Here is a 23,931-nt window from a genome sequence, read left to right on the forward strand (position 1 = left end):
GCCATCAAGAAGTCAGGACCACCCCCTCCTCCAATTCTTCTTTCTTCCCACCCCCTGGGTATTCAAATAATGACAATATGACAAGGATCGTGTTTATTGATTTCTATTAACTCCCCCCCCACCCCCGGCAAGTGCTTAGTACAGTGCTCTTCCCGCAGTAGGTATTCAATAAATACTACACTTGACTGTTGCAGGCTGTAAGGTCTTTGAGGGTAGTGATTCAATCTACTAATCATCGGACTCTCCCAGTAGTTGCTTCTTTAAATTATTTATTTGTTTTATTTATTCGTTTCTTCGATGGTATTCGTTAAGCGCTTACGATGTGCCAGCGCTGTTCTAAACGCTGGGGGGATACAGAGTCAGCAGGTCGGGCGCAGTCCCCGTCCCACGCGGGGCTCACGGTCCTCATCCCCGTTTGACAGATGAGGGAACCGAGGCGCGGAGAAGTGAAGTGACCGGTCCAAGGTCACACAGCGGACGAGGGGCAGAGCCGGGATGAGAACCCAGGTCCTTCGGACCCCCAGCAGGCTCTGCCCACCAGGCCGCCCTGCTTCTCAATCAGCCCTATTGATCGACCGATAGACTGGAAACTCCTCCGGGGCAGGGGACGCGTCGACTAGGTCAATGGGTCTCTCCCAAGCGCTTAGGACAGTGCTCTGCATTCAGAAAGAGTAACGGTGTGGGTTTAAAGTGCTTACTCTGTTCTAAGTCCTGAGGCGACAGTAAGTGAATGCGGCTGGACGCGGTCCCCGGTCCCACACGGGGCCCACCGTCTCCATCCCCATTTTCCAGAGGAGGAAACCGAGGCCCGGAGAAGTGAAGCGACTCGCCCGAGGTCACGTCGCCCAGGGCCCTCTGCGGGAGCTCGAAGGCGGGCCGGCGCCGAGGGACCCGGGGGTCCGGGGGAGGTGGGGAGGGGTCCCGGGGCGATGGGCGGGGGGCTCCCCCTCACCGGGGGCCGGGCTAGGGCTGATGCTGGTACTGTCCCTCGGTGGCGGTGTAGAAGTCCTCCAGGACGCTCTGCAGGTACTCGAACGTGGGTCGGTCCTCCGGCCTCTTGGTCCAGCAGTGGGTCATGAGGTCGTAGAGTTCCTTGGGGGTGTTCTCCGGGGGCGGCATGCGGTAGCCCCGCTCCAGGGCCCGGATGACCTCGGGGTTCGTCATGCCTGCGAGCGGGGGGACCCGGCCGGTTCGCCTTCTGGCGGGGAGGTGGGGTCTCCTGCTCCCCCTTCCTCCCCCGGGGCTTCCCGACTGGCTGGGCCTCAGTTTCCCCTCTGTAAAACGGCGGGAAGGGAGCGGGAGAGGATTCTCCCACCCGGATGGGTGGGGGGCTCGTAATAATGAGAATAGCTGCGGTATCTGCTAAGCGCTTACTACGGGGAAGGCGCTGTACTGAGCGCGGGGGCGGATACGGGCAAAGTGGGTGGGAGACGGTCCCCGTCCCCCGTGGGGCTCCCGGTCTCCATCCCCGTTTTACAGAGGCGGGAACTGAGGCCGGGAGGGGGGAAGGGACCGGCCCAAGGTCACCCAGCTGACGGGGGCAGAGCCGGGACGAGGACCCTCTGACTCCCGGGCCCGGGCTCTGCCTATTAGGCCGCGTTGCTCCTCCCCAAAATAAAAGTGGAGCTCAAAGGAGACTTGAGCTCCCAGAAAGATCTTCTGCTCCTGCCCAGGCTTCGAGGGATGGGTGGGGAGAGGATGCCCCCGGGGTCCGCCCCGACGCCCCCCAACCGCCTACCCGGGTAGGGGATCCGGCCGTAGGTGACGATCTCCGTCAACAGGATCCCGAAGGACCACACGTCCGACTTGATCGTGAAGTAGCCGAAGTTGATGGCCTCCGGGGCCGTCCACTTGATGGGAAACTTGGCGCCTGCAACGGGCGGCGATAAGCACCATTAGGGTACACGTCGAGAACTTGGGGGGCACCGTACTGAGCGCCGGGGCCGGAGAGGGGCAGAGCGGGTCGGACGCAGTCCCCGTCTCCCTTGGGGCTCGCGGTCTCGATCCAGAGGAGGGAACTGAGGCCCGGAGGAGAGAAGTGACTCGTCCGAGGTGACTCCGCGGCAGACGAGGGGCGGAGGCGGGATTAGAACCCACGACCTTCCGACGCCCAGGCCCGGGTTCTACCCACGAGGCCGCCCACGGGAGGGGAACGGAGGAAGCCGGTGGGGGGCATGAAGTTGCGGAGGGAGGAGGGGGTGGAGGAGGAAGGATGAAGAAGAGGCAGCGTGGCTTAGTGGCAAGAGCTCGGGCTCGGGACTCGGAGGTCGTGGGTTCTAATCCCGGCTCCGCCACTCGTCAGCCGGGTGACCTGGGGTCAGCCGCTTCACTTCTCTGGGCCGCAGTGACCTCATCTGTCAAATGGGGATGGAGACCGTGAGCCCCACGTTCCGGGACCACCTGATGACGCTGTATCGACCCCAGCGCTTAGAACGGTGCTCGGCACATAGGAAGCGCTTAGCAGATACCATTTTTATTAATTATTATTATGAAGGGAGGACGAGAGGGGCGGGGGAGCGGCAGTGGACTCTCTCCCAAGCACTAAGTACAGCGCTCTGCACACGGCGGGCGCGCGATAAATACGATCGACTGATTAAATGAACTAGGCCGTGAGCCCATTGTGGGCAGGGATTGTCTCTATCTGTTGCTGAACTGTACTTTCCAAGTGCTTAGTACAGTGCTCTGCACATAGTAAGCGCTCAATAAATACGATCGAATGACTAGACGAGCGAGGAGGGAGGAGCTGGCGAGGAGCGGGGAGGAGGAGGCGGCGAGGGCGGGGGGATCACGTCACCCTCTCTGGCTGTGTACTGGTCGTCCTCGATGATCCTGGCCAGGCCAAAGTCGGCGATCTTGCAGGCGAGGCCGGCGGAGACGAGGACGTTGGCGGCGCGGAGGTCTCGGTGGATGTAGTTCCTCTTCTCGATGAAGGCCATGCCCTCCGCCACCTGATCGTCACATACATCCCCACACCGCCGGGGGAGACGCCCCACCGACCCCTGACCCCTGACCTCCCCAACCCCCGACTCGGCCGACCCCCGGCCCGGCCGACCTCTGACCCCAGGCCCGTCCTGAGAGCCGAGGCTCCCCTGAACACCAGCTATCACCCCCTGGCCAGGTCTGACCCTCCGGGTCTCCCCAGCGCTTAGCCCGGTGAGCGCCTAACAAATACCACCGTCGCTAGGTGTCATTCAGTCATTCATTCATGCGGCCAGTCGTATTTATGGAGCGCTTCCTGCGCGCCGAGCACTGGGCTGAGCGCTTGGGGGAGGACAAGAGAACAATAAACGGACACGTCCCCTGCCCAGAACGAGCCTACGGTCTCCGTTCCCCCTCCTCCTTAGCCCGGGACCCCCGCTGGATGGGGTGGGGGGAAGTGGGTCCGGCCTGAGGAGATTAACGTCTCCCCCAGCGCTTAGCACAGCGCTTTGCAACTAGGAATCCCGACCCCACAACCCTTATGAACATTAATCTACGGATGAGGAGCACGGCCCAGTGGGTAGAGCCCGGGCCTGGGAGTCAGAAGGACCTGGGTTCTCATTCCGGCTCCGCCACCTGTCTGCTGGACGACCTTGGATGAGTCACTTCACTTCTCTGGGCCTCGGTTCCCTCATCTGTAAAATGGGGATGAAGACTGGGAGTCCCAGGTGGGACAGGGGCTGGGTCCAACCCCATGATCTTGATCCCAGCGCTTCGAACAGTGCCTGGCACGTGGTAAGGGCTTAACAGATAGCACTATTTAGATAAGCGGCATGGCTCCGTATAAAGAGCCCGGGGACGTGGGTTCTCATCCCGCCTCCGCCACTCGTCTGCTATGTGACCTTGGGCAAGTCACTTCACTTCTCTGGGCCTCAGTACCCTCATCTGTAAAATGGAGATGAAGAGTGTGACCCCCACGCGGGACGACCTCACTATTTTGTATCTACCCCAGCGCTTAGAACAGTGTTTGGCACATAGTAAGCGCTTAACAAACAAAACAAACAATTATTATTATTATTGTTCATTAATACACTATTTATATGGATGTCTGTCTCCCCCTCTAGACTGTCAGCTGGTTATGGGCAGGGAACGTCTTTACCAGCTCTGCTGTAGTGGACTCTCCCAAGGGCTTAGTCCAGTGCTCTGCACACAGTAGGCGCTCAATAAATACCGTTTATTGATTGATTAACAAATAGCGCGATTAATAGCTTTAGGCTGTGCTGTAGTAACACGAAATGTCCAGGAGATGGCGCCAGAGGGACGCGCTATCGTGGAGAACCATTCATTCATTCAGTCGCCTTTATTTCTTCATTCATTCAATCGTACTTATTGAGCGCTTACCGTGCGCAGAGCAATGGACTAAGCGCTTGGGAGAGGACAGCATAACAAGAGAACGGACACATTCCCCGCCCTCAACGAGCTTACAGTTGAGAGGGACTGTCATTCATTCATTCGTCCAATCGTACTGATTGAGCGCTTGCCGGGCGCAAAGCACTGTATTAAGCGCCCAAAGACACCAAGTACACAAACGACGCAGAAGGGAGAGCGAGCCGGGAAAAAGAGGGCCGAAGCAGGGAAGGCCTCTTGGAGGAGGTGTGACACCTATAATGCTTTAGAGAAGGATGGTATTTCTTCAGCGCTTACTATGTGCTGAGCACTGTTCTAAGCACGGGGGGGAGATACAAGGTCACCAGGTGGTCCCACGTGGGGCTCACGGGCTTCATCCCCAGTAGAGAAGCAGCACGGCTTAGTGGCAAGAGGCCGCGCTTGGGAGTCAGAGGAGGTGGGTTCTAATCCCCCGCCTCTGCCACTCGTCTGCTGTATGGCCTTGGGCAAGCCACTTCACTTCTCTGAACCTCAGTGACCGCATCTGTCACATGGTGATGAAGACTGTGAGCCCCACGGGGGACACCTGTGGCTCAGTGGAAAGAGCATGGGCTTTGGAGTCAGGGCTCATGAGTTCGAATCCCAGCTCTGCCACTGGTCGGCTGGGTGACTGTGGGCAAGTCACTTGACTTCTCTGTGCCTCAGTTCCCTCATCTGTAAAATGGGGATGAAGACTGTGAGCCCCACGTGGGACAACCTGATTCCCCTCTGTCTACCCCAGCGCTTAGAACAGTGCTCGGCACATAGTAAGCGCTTAACAAATACCAACATTATTATTATTATTATTATCCCACTACTTAGAACGGTGCTTGGCACATAGTAAGCGCTATGATAATAATAATAAATAATAATAATAATAATAATAGTCGCTAGGCCGCGTGCTTTTCTAAGAGAAGTGAAGTGACTGGGCCAAGATCACGCAGCAGACAAGCGGCGGGGCCGAGAACAAGGAGGCTCGTTGTTTCCTGGGGGTCAGAGGATGTTTCAGGGGACGGTGGACCGGGCCTGATTGTTCACTGTGCTTTCTCTCCCTCTGCACAACTTCCGGGGGGTGGGGAGGGGTCTCTGCGGTCGGGGAGAAGAGGGAGGGTCTCTGACACCATCCCACATTTGCCTAGGAAAATCATCCCGGAGATGGACTTCCTGACCCCAGTGAGAGGGGAGGGGCCGCTACGGCCTAACGGTTAGAGCCCGGGCCTGGGAGTCGGAGGATCTGGGTTCTAATCCCGACTCCGCCGCTTGTCCGCTGTGGGACCCTGGGTGAGTCACTCTGCCTCTCTTAGAGAAGCAGCGTGGTCTAGTGGATAGGGTAACGCCCTGGGAGTCAGAAGGACTTGGGTTCTAATCCCACCACCGCTCCTTTCTGCTGTGGGACCTCGGGCCAGTCACTTCACTTCTCTGAGCCTCAGTGTTCTCATCTGGAAAATGGGGATGGAGACTGGGCGCTCCATGCGGGATGGGGAACTGGGTCCAATTTTGTATCTACCCCGGCACATAGCACGGTGTCTGGCATGTAGTAAACACTTTAGGAATATGGTAAAAAAAAAAAAAGGAGGTGCCAGCCTCCAAGGGAAGGAAGTGCCAGCCACCAGAGGAAGAAGGTGCCAGCCTCCAGAGGAAGGAGTTGCCAGCCACCAGAGGAAGAAAGTGCCAGCCTCCAGAGGAAGAAGGTGCAAAGCTCCAGAGGAAGGAGGTGTAAACTTCCGGAGGAAGGTGTCAGCCTCCAGAGGAAGGAGATGCCAGAGGAAGGAGGTGCCAGCCTCCAGAGGAAGAAGGTGGCACCCACTAGGGAAGGAGGTGGTGGCCACCAGGGCAAGCTGGTGCCTGGCACCAGAGTGAGGCCTCCTCGAAACAGAGTCCGGAGAGGGGCTGGCAAAGAGGAGGAGAAACCCCTTAGCCATAATCCTGCTCGCCTTCCTACGGGGCAAGGGGTCGAACCTACTATCAATTAATAAGCTCCCCCTCTAGACTCCTTGTGGGCAGGGAACGGGCCTGCCAGCTCCGTTGGACTGGACCCACCCGAGCGCTCGGTACAGTGCTCTGCACGGAGTAAGCGCCCAACAGATCCCGGTGATTGATGAAAGATGTCTGTCCCCGCCCCCGCCAGGCTGCCAGCTCGTTGTGGGCAGGGAATGTGTCCGTTTATTGTTGGACTGTCCTCTCCGAAGCGCTCAGTACGGTGCTCTGCACGCAGTGAGCGCTCGATAAAGACGACTGAATTGAATTGATCGATTGCTCGCTGCCCGTGGGCGGAGCACTGCGCCGAGCGCCACGGGGAGTCCAGCAGGTACCCACGACCACTCACCTGAGCCGAGAAGTCTATCAGTTTGGGGAGCGGCTGCTTGTTGCCTTCATTGCTTTTCAGGAAATCCAGGAGGCTTCCTGGAGGAGGAGACGGACATGCGAATTGTACATTCCAAGCGCTCAGTACAGTGCTCTGCACATAGTAGGGGCTCGATAAATACTACTGAACGAATGAGGGATGAGCGTCGGGAGTGAAATTAGAACAGAGGCCCCTCCCAGTCAGCCCCAGCGAAACCGGTAGCGAAGGCAGCGGGGCCCAGCCGAGAGGACCCTGGACGGGACCGGAGAGTCTGGAGACCCGGGTTCGAATCCCGGCTCTGGACGGCCGTGTGATGTTGGGCCAGCCCCTTCGTCTGGACCAAGGGGCTCAGGTAGATGGTGGTCCCCCGTGGGGGAACGGTACGGGCCTTCTGTCCATCCCAGCGTTTAGCACAGTGGCATGTATGGAGCACTTACTGTGTGCAGAGCACTGTGCTGAGCGCTTGGGAGAATCCAGTGTAAGAGGGTTGAAAGACAGGTTCCCTGCCCACAAGGAGCTCACAGTCTAAAATGGAAGGTTACAGTCTCTAGGACTGATGATAGAGGGGGAGGTCGGCTGCCGGAGGGCAGGAATCATGACAACCCACTCGGCTGGATTCCCCCAAGCGCTCAATACAGTGTTTGGCACACGGTAAGCCCTCAAACAAGACTACTACTGGATCGACAGATTGTCAGCTCCCGGAGGGCAGGGATCGCGAGAAGCAGCGTGACCTAGCGGAAAGAGCCCGGGCCTGGGAGTCAGAGGAACTGGGTTCTAATCCCAGCTCCTCCCCTTGTAGGCTGTGGGACCTTGGCCCAGTCACTTCACTACTCTGCACCTCGGTTCCCTCATCTGTACAATGGGGGTTCAATCCCTGTCCGCCCTTCTACTTAGATTGTGAGCCCCATGTGGGACCTGATGATCTTGTATCTACCACAGCGGTTAGTACAGTGCCCGCCACATAGTAAGTGCTTAGCAAATGCTACAGTAATTATCACTATTATTATTATTATTATTCTCTGGCCCTCAGTTCCCTCATCTGCCAAATGGAGATTCAATCCCTGTCCTCCCTCCTACTTGGGCTGTGAACCCCTTGTGGGATCTGAAGATCTTGTATCCACCACAGCGCTTAGTACAGTGCCTGGCACATAGTGAGCAACTTAACAAATACCGCAATTATTCACTGTGGGCAGGGAACGTGTCCGTTTACTGTAGTACTTTCCTCTCCCAGGCGCTTAGTTTCAGTGCTCCGCACACCGGAAGCGCTCAATAAATAGGACTGAGGGGCTGACAATTATCGTCACCGCGTCTATCGGCGCGCAGCTGTGGGGCCCGGGATTACCATTGGCCATGAATTCGGTGATAATGTAGATGGGTTCTTCTTTGGTGATGACAGCGTGGAGCTTCACCAGCTTGTCGTGCTGAAGGGTCTTCATGATGTTGGCCTCCTCCAGGAAGGCCTCCGCGGACATGCTTCCCGGCTTCATGGTCTTCACCGCCACTTTGGTGTGCTTGTTATAGGTGGCTGGAGCGGGAGAGGAGGATCGTGGAAAGGGAAGACCCTCCCCCAACTCCCTTGGAGAAATCGTTCGCTCCCACGGCTTCGACGACCACCTCCATGCGGATGATTCCCAAATCTCCCTCTCCGGCCCTCGTCTCTCTCCCTCCCTGCCGTCTCGCATCTCCTCCCGCCTTCGGGACGTCTCCGCTCGGAGGTCCTTCCGTCACCTCAAACTTTACCCGCCTAAAACAGAGCTCCCCGTCTTCCCGCCCAAACCCCATCCTCCCCCTGACTTTCCCGTCACCGTAGACGGCACCGCCGTCCTTCCCGCCTCACGAGGCCGGGACCTCGGCCTTCTCCTCGATTCCTCTCTCTCATTCCACCGCCGTAGTCGATCCGTCACTAAATCCTGTCGGTCCCACCTTCTCCGCATAGCTAAAATCCAAACCGCTCCCCTGTTAATCCGATCACTTCTCCTCTCCTGCCTCGATGGCCGTCTCAGCCTCCTCGCCGACCTTCCGGGCCCCCTTCTCTCCCCTTCTCCGGTTCAGACTTTACGGTCCGCATCATTTTTCTACAAAAACGTTCAGGCCGGGTCTCCCCCGCTCCTCAAGACCCGTCGCCATCAGCTTTAAAGTCGTCCGTCCCCTCGCCGCTTCCTACTTCACCTCGCCGGTCGTCTACTACAGCCCAGCCCGCGCACTTGGCTCCTCTAACGCCAAGCTTCTCCCTGGGCCTTCAACTTGTCTGTCTCCCGGCCGACCTCTCGCCCACGTCCCGCCTCTGGCCCGGAAGGCCCTCCCGCCTCAAATCCCACAGACTATCACTCTCCCCTGCTTCAAAGCCTTACGGAAGGCCCATCTCCTCCTCCGAGAGGCCTTCCCCGACTGCGCCCTCCTCTCCTCCTCTCCCGCCCCCTTCTGCGTCGCCCCGCCTCGTTCCCTCTCTTCTTTCCCCACGCCGCTCACGCCCACATCCCACATTGTATTTCTTTCTCTTCATGTCCACCTCCCCTCTAGACGGTCAGCTCCTCGAGGGCGGGGAGTGTGTCTGTTCTATTGTTCTATCGTCCTCTCCCAACTCTCAGGACAGTGCTCTGCACGCTGGGAGTCAGAAGGTCACGGTTTCTGATCCCGTGTCTGCCGGGTGACCTCGGGCAAGTCACTTCACTTCCCGGGACCCTCATCTGGTAAATGGGGATGGAGACTGGGAGCCCCTAGTGGGACAGGGGACTGGGTCCAATCCAATTTGCTTACATCCTTTCCAGCGCATAGTACAGTGCCTGGCTCATAGTAAGCACTTCACTAATCCCACAGTTATGATTATCTGGTGCTCAGTAAGTACAATGACCTGACAGACCCCACCTCCACCTCCTCCGCCCTCCATCTCCTCACTCTCCCACCCCTTCCAGCTCCCCTTACCCCCTCCCGGCCTCTTCCCTCTCCCCCCACCCTCCGTAGTTGGGTGGTGGCACTTACCCATCCAGACCTCTCCAAACTGGCCAGCCCCCAGCCTCTTCTCCAGTTTCAGGGACTCCCGGGGGATTTCCCAGGCGTCTTTCTCCCACGGCTTCTCGGGTCTGGGGGCTCTGCATGGCCTCGTCAGTTTCTGGCACAACCCGTCGTTCAGCTCTGAAATGGGTGTGGGGTCCGGGCTCCGCCTGGCCTTCCTCTGGCCCTCCCCGGCCCCTCGCCCCGGTGACCCGTATCGGGGGCCCCGACGGAAAGAGCGCGGAGCCGGGAGTCCGGAGATCTGGCTTCTCTGCCCGGCTCCGCCCCGGCCTGCCGGGTGACCTTGGCCAAGTCCCTTCACCTCTCTGGGCCTCGAGTTCCTCCTCTGTAAAATGGGGATTCCGTCCCCGTTCTCCCTGGAACCCCGGGTGGGACGGGGACCGTGTCCGACCTGATGATCTTCTGTCTCCCCTAGCGTTTAGCACAGCGTCTGGCGTGTAGTGAGCGCATAACAAATATCATCATCATAATAACTACAATAATAACGATAATAGCCACCGTACTGAGCACCGGGGTGGATAATAATAATAATAGCGGTATTTATTAAGCCCTCACTCTGTGTCAAGCACTGTACTAAGCCCTGAGGGGAGATGCAAGATAATCGGGTTGGACAGCTGCCTCACGTGGGGCTCACGCTCTTAATCCCCATTTGACAGATGAGGTAACTGAGGCCAGAGAAGTGAAGTGACTCGTCCAAGGCCACGCAGCGGACAAGTGTGAGCCAGGCCCTCTGACCCGGGGGGGCGGGGGGGAGCGGGGGAGAACGGAGTCCCGGGTCCTGGCGGGGAAGGGGGAGGCCGCTCACTCTGGTAGTGGCTGACGAGCTCCTGCAGGTTGCCGAAAGTGCTCCTGGGGGAGATGTAATAGCCGCCGCTGTCCAGGGTGCGAATCTTGTAATGCTTCACCGCGTCTCCGTGCTGGGGGTCGTAGTCCCGCACCGACAGGGAGTAGCTTCCTACGCCGGGCCGGGGAGAGAAGGAGAGAACCCCCACCCTCCAATCCCTCAGGAGGGGGGTCTCCAGCTTCAGACCCCCTTCCCTCTGCTCTGCCCAGCACCTGGGGCGTCTGGAGGGTCTGGGGTCCCGGTCTGGGGCGAGGGGTGACTCTGCCCTGGAGGTCCCGTCTTACGGGCCTTGACTCTCCTCGAGGGGGTCGTCGTCTGGGGGGCTGCGACTCCCCCGTCGACCGATCGATCGACCAATGCTATTTATGGAGCGCGGACTATGTGCGAGCACCGTTCTAAGCTCTTGGGCGACTCCCATCCAACGGAAGGAGCGGACACTGCTGCCCACAAGGAGCTGCCAATCTAGGCGGGAGACGTTCATAGGAACCAACAATATCCACGACTCCAACAACCAGTCCCATCGGTGACTTCCAGAGTATCCCGGCCGCCCAAGCAGGGGTCAGAGGGGCGACTGAGGGGTCCTGGGGGCCGAGGGGTGTCTCACCTCTGGTGGTCTCGCTGTCCCGGATCATGAAGGAGCCCAGCACGTTCCCGGGGGCCAGAAGGTGACGCTCCGCGTCCTTGCGGCTGATGCCCTTGAAGAACCACCTGGGGGAGGTGCCCGTCGGCAATCGGGGAAGGCTTCATGGGGGAGAGGGCCCCTAAGCTACCCTAACCGGGATCCCTCCCACCCTCTTGGCCCTGACCCCGACCCATCCTAGAGGGTCTCGAGCCCTCCGGGGTAGGGACCCAAAGGGGAAGATGGACATGGCTGGGGGGACCCGAAGGGGAAGAGGGGACGGTTGAGGGACTCCAAGCCCAGGGAGTCCTGGGGGAGGGATCGGGGGTCCGTGGGAGGAGGGAAGGGGAGAAGAGAGAGAGGGAAGAGGATGACTAGGGATGGAGAGAGAGGGAGAGAAACAGAGAGAAGGAGGGAGGGAGGAGGAGAGAAAGAGGATGGAGGGAGAGAGAAGGAGGAGAAAAAGAGAGAAGGAGGGAGGGAAGAGGAGTCAGAGAGATAAGGAGAAGGAGGGAAAGAGAGAAGGGGAAGGAGAGGAAGAGAGGGAAATGGAGGGAGAGGCAGAAGGAGGGGAGGGGGGATAGAGAATGAGAAAGAGAGAAGTGGGAAGGCAAAGGAGGAGAGGGAGGAGGAGAGAAAGAGAGGAGAAGGAGAGAACGAGAGAGAGGAGGGAGGGAAGGAGAAGGGGAGGGAGAAAAGGGAGAATAGGAGGGAGGGAGGGAGAAGGACCGAGAGAAGGAGGAAGGGAGGGGAGAGAGAAGGAGAGGAGGGAAGGAAGAGGAGTCGGAGAGATAAGGAGAAGAGAAAGAAAGAGGGGGAGAAGGGGAAGGAGATGGAGAGGGAACGGAGGGAGGGAAGGAAGGAGGAGGGAGAGGAAGGAGGAGAGATAAGGGGAAAGGCAGAGGAGAAGGAGAGCAAAGGAGAGAAAGAGAGAAGGAGGGAGGGAAAGAGAAGGGGAGGGAGAAAAAGGAGAGAGAAAAGGTGGGAGGAGAGAAGGAGAATAGGAGGGAGAGAGAAGAACAGAGAGAAGGAGGGGAGAGAGAAAAGGCGGGAGGGAGAGAGAAAAGGAGGAAGGGAGGAGAGAGAGGAGACAAGGAGGGAGGGAAGAGGAGTCGGAGAGAAAGAAAGAGAGAATGGGAGGGAGAGGAAGAGAGGGAAACGGAGGGAGGAGAGAGGAGGAGAGAAGGCAGAGGGGAGGAGAAGGAGAGAGAAAGAAGGAGGAAGAGAAAGAGAAGGTGAGGGGGGAAAAAGAAGAGCGAGAAAATAAGGGGGAGAGGGGAGAGACAGAAGGAGAGAAAGAGAAGAGGAGAGAGGGAGAGAGAAGAAGGGAGGAGAGAGAAGATCAGAGAGGAGGAGGAGGAGGAGAGAGAGAAAAGGAGGGAGGGAAAAAGACAAGAAGAAAGGAGGGAGAGGGAGAGAAGAGAAGGAGATAGATGGAGAGGGAGAGGAAAGAGGAGGGAGGGAGGGAGAGAGAAGGAAGGAGGGAGAGAGGACAGGGAGAGAGAAGAAGGGAGGAGGAGAGGGAAGGACAGAGAGAGGAGAAGGAGGTCAGAGAAAAAAAGGAGGGAGAGGGAGACAGAGAGAAAGAGTGAGAGAAGGAGGGAGAGGGCGAGAAGAAGGGAGAAGGAGAGAGAGAAGGGAAGAAGAAAGAGAGGGGGATGGGAAGAGAGGAGGAGAAAGAGGAGGGGGCTCCAACAGACCCGACCTCGCCTGCATCCATCCCAGCAGCTACTAGGGCAACGGCCCCATGTCCAGCCCCCCTCCGGCGGGCGCCCTCCGCTCCCCCGGGGAGTGGGCTGCTGGGGAGGGTCGGGGGGCCTCCCTCCGTCCCTCGGTGGATGGGGGTCCGGCCCCGGGGCCCTGGGGCTCGACCGCGGGGTCACTCACTCCTCGGACTCCAGAGAGTTGACTTGGGCCACGTAGTTGCTGGGGATGTAGCCTTCGGCCCTGGACGAGAGCAAGCGGGCTCTCCACCACTCTCCGGACCTGTGGGCGGCCAGCGGGCCGGGGAGGGTCAGCCGGGGGCCCGGGGGATCAGCCAGGGGGCCGGGGGGTCGGGGGGCTCACCCCCGCGGCCTCCTCCTCTCCATCGGGGCCTCCCGGGGGACGTCGGGCCGCAATGGGACGGACGGGCCCGGGGACCCGGTTTCTAATCCGGCCTCCGCCAACTGCCCGTCACGAGACCTTGGATGAGTCCCCTTGCGTTTCCGTGCCTCACTTTCCGCTTCTGTAGAAGGGGGACAAGATCCCCCACCCCCTTCCCCGTCTCCCTCCTAGACTGCAGACCTCAAGCGGAGCAAGGCCGGGCCTGATTCTCTCCCGTCTATCCCCAGCGCTCAGCCCGGGGGCTTGCTCAAGGGGTTTTTTTAACGGTATTTGTTCGGCGCTTACCGTGTGCCGGGCACTGTACTAAGCAGTGGGGAGATACAAGTGAATCGGGTTGGACACAGTCCCCGTCCCACGAGGGGATGGTGGCCTTCGTCCCCATTTTACGGAGGAGGTTACTGAGGCGCAGAGAAATCAAATGACTGGTCCAAGGTCACCCGGCAGATGAGTGGCGGAGCCAGGATTAGAACCCGGGTCCTTCTGACTCCCGGGACGAGGCTCTTTCCGCTAGAAAGCGCCTGTTTATTCTCGTATTTCATTCATTCAATTCATTCAACCCTATTGATCGAGCGCTTACTGTGTGCAGAGCGCTTGGAAAGTACGGTTCAGCACTAAAGAGGGACAATCGCGGCGGACTTCCGGTCTAGAAGACTGCACTGAGCTCTCCCAAGCGCTTAGTCCAGTGCTCTGCACACTGTAAGCGCTCGATAAATACGATTGAATACAAGAATGAAGGAAAGTTTCTCCCACAGGGCCGCTGGCCGGGGCGGTTGGGGGGCGGTCGGGGGCCGAGGGGGGAAGAAGTCGGGGGGGGGGGGGTATGGGGGTGGGGGGCGGGGTGGGGGGGTCCAGACTCACTCTTCCAGCACCAGCATCTGGTCTCCTTTGCGGAAGCTGAGGTCCCCGTCGTGGACGGCCTCGTAGTCGTACAGGGCTAAGACAACTTCGGCCGGGCCTGGCGACGGCGGACGGACACGAGGACGGGTCACCCCTCGGGGGGCTTGGCAGGAAGGACCCTCCCCAGTCCCCCGGGACGCCCCCACCCCGCTCCGCCCGGGTCCAGGGGTCTGGGGTTTGGGGTTCATCTGTGTCGAGCCCCGACCGTCCCGACTGGCACCCCAGCGCTTCGAACGGTGCTTTGCCCGTAGCAAGCGCTTAACAAATACCATCATCGTTATTATCATTCCCGTCTCTGTGGGTCAAGACGGGGGCAGCTCTGACCAGCTCGGGCCGAGGAGACGGGCTCCCCGAGGGACGAGAGGGCGCCTACTCACTCTGTCGGACTCTCCCAAGCGCTCAGTACAGTGCTCCGCACAGGGGAGACTGGAGGCTCCCTGAGGGAAGGGATGGCGTCTGCTAATTCTACTGGACTCTCCCAAGCGCCTAACATAGTGCTCTGCACACAGTAAGCGCTCCATAAATATCGAATGAACGGTCCGGCCCCACCTGGAAAGAATGATCCTCCCACCCACCCTCCGGGACCCCCTCCCGGGTGACGCGACACGTACCATCCACAGGTCCGGGAGGGGGAGGCTGGCAAATATTGGTCCCCTGAGGGAGGAGGGAGAGAGAAAGAGAGGGAGACGATCAAGTTCCGTGTCCGGCAGGCGAACGGGGAGGGGGTCTCAGAGAGTGGAGACCCCCACCCCAAGCCCCGGCATCCTGGACCACCATGACCCAAATTGAGAAGAAGCACGGCCTAGTGAGTGGAGCCCGGACCGGGAGCCAGAAGGTCCTGGGTTCTAATCCCGGCTCTGCCCCTTGTCTGCCGGGTGAACTTGGGTCAGTCACTTCCCTTCTCCCGCCCTCAGTTCCCTCACCTGGAAAATGGGGATGGAGACCCTGAGCCCCTCCGTGGGACAGGGACCGGATCCAACCCGATTTGCTTCTGTGCACCCCGGCGCTCGGTACAGTGCCTGGCACGTAGTGAGCGCTTAATAAATACCAATAAAAAAAGAGCGGGGTCGGGGAGCGAGGGGTGTCTTTGAGGTTCACTCACCCACTTGTTGCCGGACGTAGGGTCTCTCACGTAGTGAGCGCTTTGGGGGCCGCAGACGGGGTCCATTTTGGGGGTCCCCCCGTCTTCCGGGCTGAGTTTGGACTTCACGCACCCCATCCTGCGGCGGAGAGGAGGAGGAGGGGGAGAGCTGGGGTCTGGGAGGGCCGGCGGGGTTGGCGGGGAAGGCGGCTGCTTCCGGTCTGACCGGCTCCTCAGACTGCGTCTTGAGCGGCCATCCGATACCCCTCTGCCTCCTCCTCCAGGAAGGCTTCCCTGATTATTCTCTCAACTCCAAGCCCTACAGTAGGAGCACAACCACTCCCGCGCTTCAAGTGCCTACAGTCTATCAATCGATATTACGTATTGGACACCTACTGTGTCCAGAGCACTGTACTGAGCTCTTGGGAGAGCCCAATAGAGTTAGTAGACATCGTCTCTGCCCTCAGAGAGCCTACGATCAATACTCAATACTACGTATTGGACATGTACCGTGCGCAGAGCACTGTACTGAGCAGTTCCGTAACCCCTTCTGTTCTCCGTCTACACCCACTCCCTTGGGGAGAAATCGTTCGCTCCCACGGCCTCGACGACCACCTCTACGCGGACGATTCCCAGTTCTCCACCTCCAGCCCTGGTCTCTCTCCCTCTCTGCGGTCCGGCATCTCCTCCCACCTTCGGGACACGCCTCCTCGGGTGTCCTCCCGTCACCTCCAACTTAACGTGTCTAAAACAGAGCTCCTCGTCTTGCCGGCCAAACCCCTTCCTCCCCATGACTTTCCCGTCACCGTAGAGGGCACCGCCGTCCTTCCCGTCTCACGAGGCCGGGACCTCGGCCTTCTCCTCGGCTCCTCTCTCTCATTCGATCCGCCACTAAATCCTGCCGGTCTCCCCTTCACAACGTGGCTCAGATCTGCCCTTTCCTCTCCTTCCAAACTGCTCCCCCGTTAATCCGATCACTCATCCCACCCTGCCTTGATTAAAACATCAGCCTCCTCGCCGACCTCCCGGCCTCCCGTCTCTCCCGACTCCGGGCCGGACTTCCCTCTCCTGCCCGCATCACTTTTCTAGAAAAACGTTCGGGTCGGGTCCCACCGCTCCTGGAGACCCTCCAGGGGTTGCCCGTCCGCTTCCACATCAAACGAAAACTGGTCACCGGCGGCTTTGAAGCCGTCCGTCCCCTCGCCCCCTCCGACCTCACCTCGCCGGTCATCTAGTCCAGCCCGGCCCGCACACTCCGCTCCTCTAACGCCAACCTTCTCCCTGGGCCTCCGTCTCGCCTATTTTACCACCTACCTCTGATTTACCTGCAGGGTGACCACTCCTTAAATAAATAAGTACCCGCTGGGTGACCATTTTTTTTAAATGGGATTTATTAAGCGCTTACTATGTGCCAGGCACTGTTCTAAGCGCTGGGGGAGATATAAACTAATCGGGTTGGGCACAGCCCCTCTCCCACATGGGACTCACAGCCTTCATCCCCATTTTCCAGATGAGGGAACTGAGGCCCAGAGAAGTGAAGCGACGGGCTCAAGGTCACACAGCGGACAAGTGGCGGAGCCGGGATTAGAACCCACTTCCTTCTGCCACCCAGGCCCGGGCTCTACCCGCTAGGCCGCGCTGCTTCTTGCGGGGGAATCACTTCACTTCTCTGGACCTCAGTTCCCTCATCCGCAAAATGGGGATTGAGACTGCGACGAAGACTCCATTCATTCGGAGCTTCTTGTGTGCAGAACACTGTACTGAGCGCTTGGAACGTACAATTCGGCAATAAAAAGAGACAATCCCTGCCCACACCGGCTGACAGTCTAGAAGTGCTTAGCACAGTGCCTGACACATAGCAAGCACTGAACGAACACAGTTTTTTTTATAAAAAATGGGGGACTGGAGCTCAGAAAGGGGAAATGGGTGGCTCGGAGTGGGGGAGACGGGGGTCAGAGCTGCTGACCACTAGTGGAAAAATCTTCCTCCCCCTTCCCGCTTCTCACTAGTTTGTTGGCCCCCCTCTCATCCAACCCTGGGAACTCCAGAAAAGAAATGAAGAAGTCAAAGTGGAGGGCGAACGATCTCCCTCCCCCACCCTCAACCACGACCAGAAGCCTCAGTTTCCACCCGCAGATTTGCACGGGCCGGGAATCTTTCCGCGCTACCGCTGTGGCCAGGGAACGTTGTACTGGACTCTCCCCGACGCTCAGTACACTGCTCGGCCCAAGGTAAGCGCTCGATAAATACCGCTGGATGAATGAACTGTCACTCGATCGAGGGTATCTATTCATGGTATTTATTGAGCAACAAGGAGTGCGGAAGAACCGTTCGCAAGGTTACGGATCAGGGCAGGAGACGGGACGTGCCGGAGAAAATAGATCCACGGAGTCGCTGTGGAATCGGAAACCTCTCGATGGCTCTTGATAATAATAATAATTTATTGAGCGCTTATTGTGTGCAGGACACTGTACGGAGCGCTTGGGAGAGTCCGATACAACAGAGCTGGGAGACCCGTGCCCTGCCCACAACGGGCTGACAGTCTAGAGGACAATCAGTGGTATTTATTGAGCGTTTACTGTGTGTAGAGCACTGAACTGAGTGCTTGGAAGAGTCCAATAGATCATTGTAATAGACCATTCCCTGACCACAGCGAGCTCACGGTCTAGAAGGGGAGATGGACATGACTATCAATAAACGATTTATAATATATTATCATCCGGCCGTGGGCCTGGGAGTCAGAGGACCCGGGTTCTAATCCCGACTCCCCCGCCTTACCTGCCGTGTGACCTTGGGTGAGTCACTTGACCTCTCTGGGCCTCAGTTTCCTCTTCTGCAAAGCGGGGATTCGATCCCCGTTCTCGAGCCCCGCGTGGAAAGGGAGACTGTGTCCCACCGGATTAACCTGGATCTACCCCAGCGCTTCGCACAGTGCTTGGCACCCAGAAAGCGCTGAACAAACACCATTCGCTGGCGGCGGTGTTTATCGTGGCACCCACCTGGTGAGCCGGCCTGTAACTAGACCCTTGGGAGGACTCAGAATGAAGAAGTGACACGTTTCTCGCCTTCCTTATTCGGGGGGGGGGGGGGGGAGGGGCGGGAGGCGAGGAGGCAGATGGCTAATATAAAGATCACAACGCTGGTATTTTGTTAAGCGCTTACTATGTGCCAGGCGCCGAACTGAGCGCTGGGGTGGATCCAAGCAAATCGGGTGGGACACAGTCCCCGTCCCACGTGGGGCTCCCAGTCTTCATCCCCGTTTTACAGATGAGGTCACCGAGGCCCCGAGAAGTGAAGCGACTGGCCCGAGGTCACACAGCAGACAAGTGGCAGAGCCGGGATTAGAACCCATGACCTTCTGACTCCCGGGCCCGAGCTCTTTCCGCGAGAAGCAGCGTGGCTCAGTGGAAAGAGCACGGGCTTTGGAGTCAGGGCTCATGAGTTCGAATCCCAGCTCTGCCACTTGTCGGCTGTGGGACTGTGGGCGGGTCACTTCACTTCTCTGGGCCTCAGTTCCCTCATCTGTAAAATGGGGATTAAGACTGGGAGCCCCACGTGGGACGACCTGATTCCCCTGTGTCTACCCCAGCGCTTAGAACAGTGCTCGGCACATAGTAAGCGCTTAACAAATACCAACCTTATTATTCCGCTAAGCCGCGCTGCTTCATAGACCGGCTCCAGAAGACCACAGCCCAATCAATCAATCAATCAATTAATTAATGTTAATTAATGGTATCGATTGAGCACCCACAGTGTTCAGAGCACCGTACTGAGCACTTGGGAGAGTCCAATACAGTAGAGTTGGTAGATACGTTCCCTGCCCCCGCTTCTAGACTATCAGCCAGTTATGGGCAGGGCTTGTCTCTATCTGTTGCTGAATTGTACTTCCCAAGCGCTTAGTACTGTGCTCTGCACATAGTAAGCGCTCAGTAAAGACGATTGAATGAACGAGTGAAGAGCTGACAGTCTACAGAGGGAGACAGATATTAAAAGAAATTACTAAAAGACTTGTCAGCTCGTTGCAGGCAAGGAATACGTCCACCAAGTTTGTCGTGGTGTGCTCGCCCGAGTGCTTAGTACAGTGCTCTGCACACGGTAGGCACTCAATAAATATCATCGATCGATTGACGGGTTGATAGGGGAAAGAACCAAATACGAGGTGGGCATAGGTTTTGTGGGGCTAAGGGCTAAATCTAGACTAACTCGCTATGGGCAGAGAACGTGTCTGCTGATTTCGTCATACTGGACTCTCCCAGGCGCTTAATACAGTGCGGCGCACACAGTAAGCACCCGGTCGATACCCCTGATCGATCGATCGATTGAATATCAAGTGCTCAAGGACCCAAGTGCGCAGGTGATGCAGAGGGGAGACTGGAGATGAGGGCTTGGACGGGGAAGGCTTCCTGGAGGCGGCGGGATTTTAGGAGGGCTTTCGAAGGAGGGGAGAGCGGGGGGGGGGGGTCTGCCGGCTATGGACCGGCAGGGGGTTGCAGGCGAGGGGGTCAGAGGAGCGGAGTGTGGGGACTGGGCTGTAGTAGACGCTCGGCCGGGCGAGGCGGGAGAGGGGAGAGCAGACTGAGGGCTGGGCTGTGGTAGGAGCTTGGCGAGCTGAGGCCAGAGGGGGAGAGGGGACAGAGGACTGGGCTGTAGTAGACGCTCGGCGAGGGGACGGAGGTCTTCCCGGGGGAGTCCAGGCCCGTGGCTAGAAAACCAGCCGCCCCGAGAGCTTAGCACAGGGGGAGAACAGGAAGTGGCGGGGGAGGGTAAGGGCGTCCAAGCAGTTCCCTTATTGTTGACCTGTCAGGCCTGGTGGCACCCAGCTGGGCCCACAGCCCCAATCGCACTTCCGGCTTCTCCCTCGGCTACCTCGGCTTCCCCCTCCGGGTCCACCAGGCCTTTCCGGACCCTCCCCCGTCCTAGATTTCCCCGGGGGAGGGACGGGGCGGGGGCGGGGGCGGAGGTTGTCTCATTTTGACGCTTGATAGTCACCCCCTTCCCCAACCCCTCAGCAGCATTTATGTTCCCATCTTTAAATGGCCCTTTCCAAGCGCGTAGTCCGGTGCTCTGCACCCAGCAAGCGCTCAATAAATACAATAATAATAATAATAATAATAATAATGTTGGTATTTGTTAAGCGCTTACTATGTGCCGAGCACCGTTCTAAGCGCTGGGGTAGACACAGGGGAATCAGGTCGTCCCACGTGGGGCTCCCAGTCTTCATCCCCATTTTACAGAAGAGGGAACTGAGGCCCAGAGAAGTGAAGTGACTCGCCCACAGTCACACAGCCGACAAGTGGCAGAGCTGGGATTCGAACTCATGAGCCCTGACTCCAAAGCCCATAGCTCTTTCCACTGAGCCACGCTGCTTCTAAGTCTAATAAATACGACTGAATGAATAAATTGTATGCCATACCTGATAAACCACTCGTTTATTCACATTCATTTCCACCTCCCCATCTGCTCCTTAGTTCAGTCGTATTTACCGAGCGCTTATACTCTGTGCAGGCCACTGGACTAAGGGCTTGGGAGAGGACAATAGAACAATTCAACAGACGGGCTGTCAGCTCGGTCGGGGCAGGGAACGCGTGTCTGCAAAAGCCGTTGTGTTGGACTCGCCCCAGCGCTCAGTACGGTGCTCTGCACGTAGTAAGCGCTCGATAAATACCGTCGCTGGGTTGATTTACCCCCTAGTCGTCGTGATGATAATAATACTAACGAAAACAATACATCCCGCTCACCCGCTCCCGCCTCACCTCGCGGAGTGTCTAGTCCAGCCCAGCCGGCACACTCCACTCCTCCGACGCCAACCTGCTCCCTGTACCACGGTCAGTCGATGGTATTTATTGAGCACTTACTGTGTGCGGAGCACTGGACTAAGCGCTTGGGAGCGTCCAGCGGAACAACAAACAGACACGTTCCCTCCCCACTGCGAGCTGACAGCCTAGGACGGGGGAGACCGACGTTTTTAAGGGTATTTGTTAAGCGCGTACTATGTGCCAGGCACTGTACTAAACGCTGGGGGAGATGATTTAGCGGCAAGAGCCCGGGTTTGGGAGTCAGAGGTGGCGGGTTCCGCTCCCGGCTCCGCCCCTCGTCAGCTGCGTGACTTTGGGCAAGCCACTTCACTTTTCTGTGAAGCCTCAGTGACCTCATCTGTACCACGGGGATTAAAAGTGGGAGCCCCAGGTGGGACACCCTGATGACCCCGGGTCTCCTCCAGCGCTTAGAACGGCGCTTGGCGCATAGTAAGCGCTTAACGACCACCATCACCATTATTATCACTACCGGCGTGGGCAGGGATTGTCTCTCTTGATTACTGAAATGTACTTTCCGAGCTCTCGGTACGGTGCTCTGCACAGATGTAAGCGTTCAATAAATGCGACCGAATGAGTGAATAAGATGGGGATGAAGACCGTGAGCCCCACGTGGGGCATCCCGATTGCCCGGTATCCACCCCAGGGCTTAGAACAGTGTCCGGCACGTAGTGAGCGCTTAACAAACACCGCCGTTATTATTATTATTCAGCCTCAGTCTCCCCGATTTCACCCCCAAAAAGGGGCAGATCGAAATCAGGGCCTCCCACTTCCTCCTCCTCCTCCTCCTCCTCCCACCGGAGACCCCCAAACCCAGGAGAAGACCCCTCCCCGGCCCCCCAGTCAACGGACTTCCCAGATTCCCAGAGGTGGGGGGAATCCGTACCCTGAGCCGGCGGGATGGGACACTGACCTGAACCGCTGAGAGCGAGGGGCTTCCTAGGCCCGAACGTCTCCTCTCTCCTCTCCAACGGGCCCCCCCAAAGGAGGGAGGTGGGGAGAACGCGACCCTCTCCTAAACGCTCAGCACCCGAGTCTACCCTGGGACTTCTTGGGACACCCCTGGGGGAGGGGGAAGCGAAGAAGCCCTGCCCTCGAGATTATTATTTATTACTTTTTTCCATCTTCTCTTCCCCTCCTCCCCCTCCCGGGCCGGTTTTCTGCGGTTGACGTTTCCCCTCCCTCCCTGACCCTAAACAAAGTCCATGCAAACTTCGGAGCCGACGAGGCAAAGCAGGAAAGAGAATCCAGGAATCCCTTGCATTTTCCCAACAGCCGGGATTCGGTTTTTTGTTTCCGTCTGGACGGCGTTCGTTCGGCGCTACGTAGCGGACACTGTCGTAATGATAACGATAATAATCACGATGATGGTATTCGTTGAGCACTTACTATGTGCCAGGCAATAAAGGTAGAGTTGGGGTCCCCCTCGGCCCCTCTCCAGGGTTGGGGGGGGGGAGGGTCGGTCCCGGGGCGGGGGGCTGAGGGGGCAGGCACCTAGCGACGGGCCGCTTCTGACCGGTGTTGGGAAAGAGGGGATTTCTGGGCGGCTGGGCCAGGACTTCCCCCTGAAAAAGGGAAATTGCTTCATGTGGGGCTGCTGGGGAGGAACCCCGTCGGTCCGAGGGCGACCCTGCCCGCCTCAGGGCCGGGAAGGGTGCCCGCCTGACTGACCTCCGACCCCTATGGGAGACCCTGCCCGCCCCAGAGTTGGGGGGGGGGGAGCTGCCCATCTGACCTCTGACCCCTCAGAGCCCCCAGATCCCCACGGGAGACCCTGCTCGTCTCAGGCTTGGGGGGGCCCCATCTGACCTCTGACCCCTCAGAGCCCCCAGAGGAGACTCTAATCGCCTCAGGGTCGTGGGGGGGGGGTCACCGTCCATCTCACCTCTGACCCCTCGGACCCCCGCGGGGGACCCTCTCCGCCTCAGAGCCGGGGGGCCGCCCACCTGACCCTGACCCCTTCAGCCTCGGCCGCCCGGATCCTCATGGGGGGACCACCCGTCTGACCTCTGACGCCCTCGGCCTCGGGCCCCCCAAGACCCCCCTCAGCCTCTGTCACGACTTTGAAGGAGACCCCTCGCAGTGGGACGCTTTGCCAAGACAGGAGGGTTTCAGCTTCCTTCCTCTTCACTATCAGCTCCTCCGGGGCAGGGTTCGAAGCTACCGACTTGGCTGTGTCGAAGTCTCCCCAGCGCTCAGTACGGTGCTCTTCACGTAGTAGACCGTCAGCTCCTCGTGGGCGGGGCTCGTGGCTACCAACTTGGCTGTATCGGACCGGCCCCAGCGCCCAGTACAGTGCTCCGCACGTAGTAGACCGAAAGCTCCTCGTGAGCGGGGCTTGTGTCTATCGCCCCTATCAGACTCTCCCCTGAGTTCAGTACGGTGCTTTGTACGCAGTCAATGCTCAGTAAATACCACTGATTGGTTAACTTTAACCTCCTTGTGGGCAGGGCTCATCTCTACCAAGTTGGCTGTATCGGACTCTCCCAAGCGCTCAGTACAGAGTTCTGCACACAGTAAGCGCTAAATAAATACTATTGATGAGGCTGGGAAGCAGCATGGCATCGTGGCTAGAGCCCGGGCCTGGGAGTCAGAAGGTCACGGATTCTAATTCCGGCTCCTCCACCTGTCTGCTGTGTGACCTTGGGCGAGTCACGTCACTTCTCTGGACCTCGGTTCCCTCATCTGTCAAATGGGGATGAAGCCTGTGAGCCCCGCGTGGGACGGGGACTGGGTCCAACCTGATTAGTAGAGTGCTGTGCACTTAGTAAGCGCTCAATAAATACCACTGATTGATTGATTGGTCTCCACCCCAGCGCTTAGTACAGTGCCCGGCACCTAGTAAGAACTTAACAAATGCCATCGTTATTA

General features: G+C 58.4%; 1 protein-coding gene across 2 annotated transcripts; it reads right to left on the minus strand.

The window, feature by feature from the left end:
- Positions 1-445: 445 nt before the first annotated feature.
- On the minus strand, positions 446-22,101 carry HCK (HCK proto-oncogene, Src family tyrosine kinase). 2 transcript variants are annotated; one of them, XM_029048678.2, is made up of 14 exons: positions 21,974-22,101; positions 15,269-15,386; positions 14,778-14,820; positions 14,128-14,224; positions 13,051-13,149; positions 11,149-11,252; positions 10,506-10,655; positions 9,668-9,820; positions 8,031-8,213; positions 6,671-6,747; positions 2,795-2,948; positions 1,739-1,870; positions 953-1,166; positions 446-656 (listed from the first exon to the last, which is right to left on the minus strand). In XM_029048678.2, the coding sequence occupies exons 2-13, from the start codon at positions 15,383-15,385 to the stop codon at positions 964-966; spliced, it is 1,512 nt and encodes a 503-aa protein (XP_028904511.1). In that variant the 5' UTR covers position 15,386; positions 21,974-22,101; the 3' UTR covers positions 446-656; positions 953-963. The 2 variants fall into 2 exon arrangements, with proteins under 2 accessions (XP_028904511.1, XP_028904510.1); XM_029048677.2 differs by lacking the exon at positions 21,974-22,101 and adding an exon at positions 18,026-18,063.
- Between the last annotated feature and the right edge of the window lie 1,830 nt (positions 22,102-23,931).

This window comes from Ornithorhynchus anatinus, chromosome 21 (assembly GCF_004115215.2).
Source record: "Ornithorhynchus anatinus isolate Pmale09 chromosome 21, mOrnAna1.pri.v4, whole genome shotgun sequence".
Classification (NCBI taxonomy): domain Eukaryota; kingdom Metazoa; phylum Chordata; class Mammalia; order Monotremata; family Ornithorhynchidae; genus Ornithorhynchus; species Ornithorhynchus anatinus.

Bases quoted from the DNA above. Each gene is read 5' to 3' on its own strand.
- HCK (XM_029048678.2), bottom strand. From the start codon at position 15,385: ATGGGGTGCGTGAAGTCCAAACTCAGCCCGGAAGACGGGGGGACCCCC. The intron at 2,949-6,670 runs GTGAGTGGTCGT...TGTGACGATCAG, and splicing joins TGATAGACTTCTCGGCTCAG to GTGGCGGAGGGCATGGCCTT. The intron at 1,871-2,794 runs GTGACGTGATCC...CGCCCGTTGCAG, and splicing joins CCAGTACACAGCCAGAGAGG to GCGCCAAGTTTCCCATCAAG.